The sequence below is a fragment of the Rhincodon typus genome, chromosome 46 (genome assembly GCF_021869965.1).
Source record: "Rhincodon typus isolate 14 chromosome 46, sRhiTyp1.1, whole genome shotgun sequence".
Classification (NCBI taxonomy): Eukaryota; Metazoa; Chordata; class Chondrichthyes; order Orectolobiformes; family Rhincodontidae; genus Rhincodon; species Rhincodon typus.
In genome coordinates, this window is record NC_063377.1 from 6,381,105 (window position 1) to 6,388,072 (window position 6,968).

The following is a 6,968-nucleotide window of genomic DNA, read 5'->3' on the forward strand; positions in this document are numbered from 1 at the left end:
GAGTGTTTCATGAGGACAGTGTAGAGGGAGCTTTACTCTGTACCTAAGATCCCATGCTGCCCCCATCCTGGGAGTGTTTGATGGGGGACAGTGTAGAGGGAGCTTTACTCTCTATCTAAACCCCATGCTGTCCCTGTCGTGGCAGTGTTTGATGGGGGATAGTGCAGAGGAAGATGGTTCTGCAAAATTAATGTAGCTCCGGGTGATGTGAACTGACGTATGTTAGAGTAAAAGCACAGCTCAGGGCAGATGTGGGCACATGCCTGTTAAGCATCAGTTTGAATGGTGTGAACCGTCAATAAGGTGCCCTGGGTCATGGGGAGATCAGGGTTTGCTGAGGGTCTGAAAGAGGCTGTGGAAGTGCAATATTGTCTTGGACCTATTCCTGCCTGGCTATCCCTGGATTGCAGTCCTAGAGTCCGGTCACATTGATGCCTGGATTGGGATGGGATCACCAGCTGTATCGGGTCTGTGGGTCTGCCAGTGTAACCCCAAATGCCACTGTCAGCAGTGAGCAGAGTGCAGTTGTTAACCTGGGCATTGCTTCCGGGTATTGTGTTATTGTGGTGGAAGCAATTGGGCACGTGTCTCAGGAATACACCCACACTGTTCTATCTGAGACAGCCCAACCCCTCAGAACACCTCCAATCCAGCCTGGCTGCAAGGGCAGACGGCAATGCAGCATGCCCTCAGTGTGACAGGTTTCCTCAGATAGTCCAAAGATGTGCGGGTTAGGGTGGATTGGCCGTGCTAAATTGTCCCGTAGCACCCAGGGATGTGCGGGTGGGGTGGATTGGCCGTGCTAAATTGTCCCGTAGCGCCCAGGGATGTGCAGGTTAGGGTGGATTGGCCGTGCTAAATTGTCCCGCAGTGCCCAGGGATGTGCGGGTTAGGGTGGATTGGCCGTGCTAAATTGTCCCGTAGCGCCCAGGGATGTGCGGGTTAGGGTGGATTGGCCGTGCTAAATTGTCCCGTAGTGCCCAGGGAAGTGCGGGTTAGGGTGGATTGGCCGTGCTAAATTGTCCCGTAGTGCCCAGGGATGTGCAAGCTGGGTGAGTAGGCCGTGGGAAATACAGGGCTATATAGGGATAGGTTAGGGATTGGGCATGGGTGGAATGATCTTCGGAGAGTCGGTGCGGCAACACTGTAGGTATTCTATGATTCTATGAATAATAATCCATGCCACACCTCTTGCCCCTGCCCTGCCTCACTTTCTGACTCAGGATTTGACTCTCAGACATGATTTTCTTTCTCTCTCTCTCTCCCTCTCTCTCTCTCTCCCCTTGTTTTTTTTTGTTGTTGTCGTTTCTCCCGCAGGAGTCAGCATGTCATACATGAACACTGGGGTCGGAGGTCAGAAGGGCTCGTCCTTGGCAGACCGTCAGCGCGAGTACCTGCTGGACATGATCCCCCCCAGGCCCATCTCGCAGTCCATCAGCACGCCGAAGTGAAGGGCTGCACCCGTCGCATGCAGTGCCTGTCCCGGTGCCTCGTTACTTAACCCGTTGCTTCAGAGGGAGCAAAACCCCCTATTTTACCCCCACTTCCCTCCCCCACTCTCCACCTGCTCCTGTTCCCCACCCCCCACCTCAACACCAGTATTATCGTTCTCTGTGTCTGTTGCTAACTTTGTCATCGGCCTTTTGGAGGTGGGTGGGCATGGAAATGGGATTCCCTGCGGTGCTCTGCTCGCATGACCTTGGGAAGCAAGTGTCAGCCTTCAGGAAGGTGTGCCTGTACCTGCGTGTGTGCGAGCGTGTGCCCGTGTGCGTGCCTGTGCGGGTGTGTGCACATACACCTGTATGTGTGTGTGCACGCATGTGCACGTGCCTCTGTGTGCATGCATGCTTGTACCTGTGTGTGTACACGTGCCGGGATGTGGCCTTGTGTGCTCGTGTGTGTGTGTGTGTGCACGTGTGTTTGTACATGCCTGTGTGTTTTTGTGGGTGCCTGCTGTTTTCCTCCTTCGTCTCCCCCTTCACCCATGACTGCGGCTTCATCTCTGGGAACCCACAGCACTCGCTTGGCCCAATTCATTGGCCCGAGATGAGCCGAGGAGGCAGCAGAGGGATTTTGACCTTCACCTGACTCCCCACCCCCTCTGAAAGCAGGCCCTGTGACCCTCTGCGTTGGGGCGGAGGAGGGCGCAGGGGTGAGTAGCACGGGAGGGGGTAAGCAGCCCTATCCCAGCCTGATCCCCTCAGCAGCGCTGGAGCTAAGCTGCCTCCCTCGGGGAGGGTCGAGCCAGGCTGCAACTCCCCCACCCAGTTGAATAGCCAGGTCAGATATTGTACAGGGGGAGTGCCCTTTTTGGGAAGAAGGCTGTGTAGACCCTTCTGAGGGTTGTCTAGGGGGAGCCAAGAAGTGGAGAAGGACAATCCGAGACTCCATGAGACTGCCTTTGCAGTCTCCAGTTTACTTTTTGTGGGAGGGGGTTTCGTTCGTATTAATTGTCTACATAGGAGTGACCCACTGTGTAAGATGCTTCTAGCAAAGTTGGAGGCTGTTCGGCCCTTCAGTTCCATGCCAGCTCTTCAAAAGGGCAATTTTAATCAGGCTCTTCCCTAAACATCCCTCTCACTCTCACCACTGCCCCAAGACTGAAGGGTTTGAGGTTGAAGGGAGACGTCGGGAATGAGCTGCCAGACTTGGATTTGTCAGCGAGCTTTCCCTCTCGGAGGAGTGGCTGCCCATGAAAGTGCAAGTTGGGGGGGTGGTGGGGTGGGGTAGGGTAGGTGGAGACTTTGCGACAATCAGTCGGACTCTCCCCACAGTGGGTGGGTGAAGGGTGACTGACTGACAGCTTGTTTGTGGTAGTTGTGCAGTGAGGTAGAGGCTAGCAGCAGGAGAGAGAGAGGTGGGGGAGAGGCAGGATGGGGGTGCAGGGACAGAGTGGGCAAATGCCAGTGCAGGTTTGGTGTGGTGATGGAGGGATGAGCTGGCGCCCTGCAATGTGGCCTCTAAGTGAGCAGTTCTTCTGTTTTCATGTATATATGTGTGCCAGTGTGTGAGTATGTGTGGAAATGTGAGTGTATGAGTATGTGTGGGAATGTCTGTGTGTGTGTGTGAGAGAGAGAGAGAGAGAGGTGGGGGCGTGCACTGTTGCTGTAATGTGTTTTCAGATAGTGGCACAGTTGCACTTTGTAACAGATGGATTGAATTTCCTGTCTGGACTTCCCCAGCCACTTTAACTCGTTAGGAAAAGGGAGGGCTGAAAACACGTTTGGACTTGTTAATACTTCACCTCTTTGGGCCCTGTCCGTTCCTTTCAGGTTAATTGTCATCAGTTCTGGGCGCAAGAGCAGCTTTAACAGAGGAACAGGGCAAGGCCGTTTTGTTCTGGGAGCTGCTCAGTCAGACTACTGCCTGGTCTGTATCCTCACTCCATCTACCTGTTTCTAACCCTTCATTCCCCCCCATTTTAACCCCGACAGAACTCCCTGTGTCCATCGACTGTGATTCAGGGGAGAGATGATCCAGATTTCCACCCCCCTCTCCGGTGTGAAGAGCTGCTCTCTGACATTGCTTCCTCATCGCCACCAGCCCTGGGTGGCTTGCCTGAATGTTGAAGACCAACAGGAATGGCCTGCTCACAGAGCAGCGGAGGGACTGTATGCCTGGTTAGCAGTGTTTACACCCAGTGCCCTTTCTCGATGGGGCTTGCCCCAGCAGGAAGGATGGTGGTAAGAGGGGCTGTTCCCGGTTTGGTGACATTACTGAGCCTTCTCGGCACAGCATGAGGCCATTGTGCACAATCATGCTCATTGCCAGCTCTTTGAAAGAGTTCTCCAGTCCCCCACAACTACCGAATCCTTTCAGCCCCTGCATAGTTCTGATTCCCCTCCCTCCCTGTCCCTTTTTGTAAGTTCCTATTGAATCTGCTCCCTTTCAGGCAGCCTGTCCCAGATCACAACGATTTGCTGCCTCAACAAACTCATTCTCCTCCTCTCCCTCCCACTCCCACTAGTTGTTTTTCCCGGATTGTCTTCAATCCACGTTACCACCCCAGCTCTGGTGACCGACACCTCCCCCCGCCGCTCATTCCACTCGATTGGAACCCGCCGCCTCCACCCCCTCTCTCAATTTGGAATGACTCGATTCACAATCTCATCCCCCCCACCCAACACATACCTTTAACGTTCTCCATTCTGAGGGGAGTGATCCCAGCTTCTACCCCCCCCAATCTCTCTGGGCACAAAAAGATGCCCCTCATCACAGAGTCCTGGAAAATCTCCATACGCGCACACCCTCTGAGACCGTGACCCATTCTGAATTCTGTCCAGGCTGAAGATGTCGAAATCCTAAAGCATGATGAGGTTATTGTGGAATTTTAACCCAACAATTGAAACTGCTGCCAGGAACAATCCAGGCAGTGAGGTGGCGGGCGAGGGGGCGTTGTGACTCTGGTGTGTGTGCGTGCATGTGTGTGCGCGTGTGTGTGTGTGTTTGCAGGTCGTGCTTGGAGTGTATGCTTGCTCGCAATTCTCACACACGTCCTGCCCAGTGCTGGGTGTGTTGAAGAATCAATCCAAGGACAAGTGTGCTCACTGCAGGACGATAGAGGCGTTCAGCTTGCGAAGAAAGGGTGCACAAGGAGACCCTCTCTGTGCTCCCCTCAGCTGGGGCAGGGGACAGTAGGACACACTGGCTCAGTGGAGCCTGACCTGTCTGTGTGGCATCAGGCACAGTGACTGATTCCTCAGGCACACTCCAGTTGTAGTTTGGAAAAGTCCCTGAGCTCCAGATTCTACATTGTATGTGGTTGTTGCTTGTGGGTTGGTGGGTGGGGTGGGGGGGCTGAGGGGGGTATTCTGTGGTTATTGTACATTGAAAAGGTCTAGTTACTCTGCAAGAGACATACCTACAAGCCTCAGACTGTCTGTTACACAAGATGCCAGTCTTGGGTCAGCTGGCATCCTTCTCGCAGCTTGGAATCCTGGCCAAGTGTGTTTGAGACACCACTCCAGAGACTCCAGGCCAACACTCCCAGGGTCAGCGCTGAGGGAGAGCCACACTACTGGAGTATCAGCGCTGAGGGAGAGCCGCAGTATTGGAGGATTAGCACTGAGGGAGGGACACACTATCGGAGGGTCAGCGCTGAGGGAGCAGGTGCTGATGTAGAGGACACTGTCAGAGGGTCAGTACTGAGGGAGCACTGGACTGTTGGAGAGTCAGTACTTGGGGAGTGGGCACTGTTGGAGGTTCAGCGCTGAGAGAGTGGACAGTGTCGGACAGTCAGCACTGAGGGAGTGAATAGTGTCGGAGGGTCTGCACGGGAGAGCACCACACCGACAGGGTCAGCGCTGAGGGAGCGGGCACTGTCGGAGGGTCAGCACCGAGGAAGCATGGGCGGTCGGAGGGTCAGCGCCGAGGGAGCAGGCGCTGTCGGAAGGTCAGCATCAAGGCAGTGGGCGCTGTTGGAGGGTCAGCGCTGAGGGGGTGGATACTATCAGTTGGTGCTGTCTGTTGGTCAAGACGTTAAACCAAGGCCCTGTCTGCCTGAAAAGGTGGACATTAAAGATTCCTCTTGTAAAGAAAAGCAGGGTTTGAGGTGGGAGAGGGACGAGTTTGGGTGGGGGGGAGCAGGGTGGGGAGAGATTATTCTTCCTGGTAAACACACAACCACGGTCTTCCCCATTTATCTTCTGGAGGACTGTGAGAATGCTGGCTGCTGTGTTCACCCACCAGACCGTCATGCATGTGGGCAGTTAACCCCCAAGTGGTGGTATTGGGAATGGGAGTGATGCTGCAACTCTATAAAGCTTGAGGTGGGGGGAGGGAGTGGTGTGTGTGAGACAGATGGTGGGTCAGCTTCACCAAGAGCGGTCCTGAACGGACAACGTTTTCCGCGTCAAAAGCTAACTTGTGCAACCTTTGGCTGTGTTGACCTAAATTGGACCTGTGAAGCTCGCTTCCTGATGTTCTTTGTGTACAGTCTTCCTGTATATCTGAACGTGGCTGCATCGGGTAATGTAAATGGTTTTTATGGCATGTTACAGTTTGAGCTGGACATTAATGGTCCTTTAATCCTCTCTCTCTCTCTCTCTCTCGTTACACAGAGTCAAACCCTCCCAATCCTCCCAACGCACCTCCTCCCCCTTCCTCCCTCCCCGCCTCTGTTTTCATTTTAAAGTTTTAATTTAGGCGAAAAGAATTTTTCTTCCATTTTGCTTTTTTTTAAAAAAAAAGAAAGATTTTTTCTGTATGTTGTTGTTGTTGCTAAGCCTGTTTTATCATTTTGTATTGTGCTAGATTTGTGTACTTCGGCAATGTATTACAAATGTTATATACCGATGGGAGTGCAAACTGCCAAGAGACAGTCATCCAATGGCTGGGGAAAACAAAAAAGAAATAAGCAAGTTTTTCAAAAAAAAACCTTTGTAGTATTTATTACTTGCAGGTTGTGTTTAAAATAAGGGAACCAGTTGAATCTCCTCTGTGAGATGGTGTACGTGCTATTAAACTATCAGGTGAATTTATCTGACTCCAGTCTTGCGTTTCCCTTTCTTCCTGGCTTTCATAATGGTGACCATTCGGCTTATCATTGTCATTGCTGGCTCTGCGAGGGAGCAGTTCCCTTCGTGCCATGTTCTCTCCCCCTTCCTGTGACCCAGTGCCTCCATCTGTTCTGGAGAACGATCCAGTTCCCCGTCCGTGCGAGAAAATGTTTGTCTCCTTCCCATCTCCGCGTTTGCTTCTTCTGCTAAACACTTGAACGATGCCCTCTGCCCAGTCACCTGTCCACGAGGAGGAACAGCTCCCGGCTCCTCCCAACTCTGTCCACCTACAAAGCCACGATTCCCATAATTCCATCAAATCTCCCGTCGGCCTCCTGTTCTCCAAGGACGGTTTCTCCAGCCCCTCCCTTCGCGTCCTTCTGAAAGTGTGGCAACGTTCCGGCACAGGCCTGGCGTGACCACCCCCCCCCCATGGGTTCTTGTCTGCAGCCTGAGGGTTCGGGAACAGAC

At 53.2% G+C, this 6,968-nt stretch overlaps 1 protein-coding gene across 1 annotated transcript in view; it reads left to right on the top strand.

Annotated features, from left to right (window-relative positions):
* The window catches only part of LOC109919320 (transcriptional repressor p66-beta), a 37,863-nt gene extending 31,379 nt beyond the window's left edge, over positions 1-6,484 (top strand). The window contains exon 8 of the mRNA XM_048620289.1: positions 1,318-6,484. Coding sequence (XP_048476246.1) covers positions 1,318-1,451 — 134 coding nt within the window. The 3' untranslated portion in view covers positions 1,452-6,484. The remainder of the gene's footprint in view (positions 1-1,317) is intronic.
* Positions 6,485-6,968: the final 484 nt, after the last annotated feature.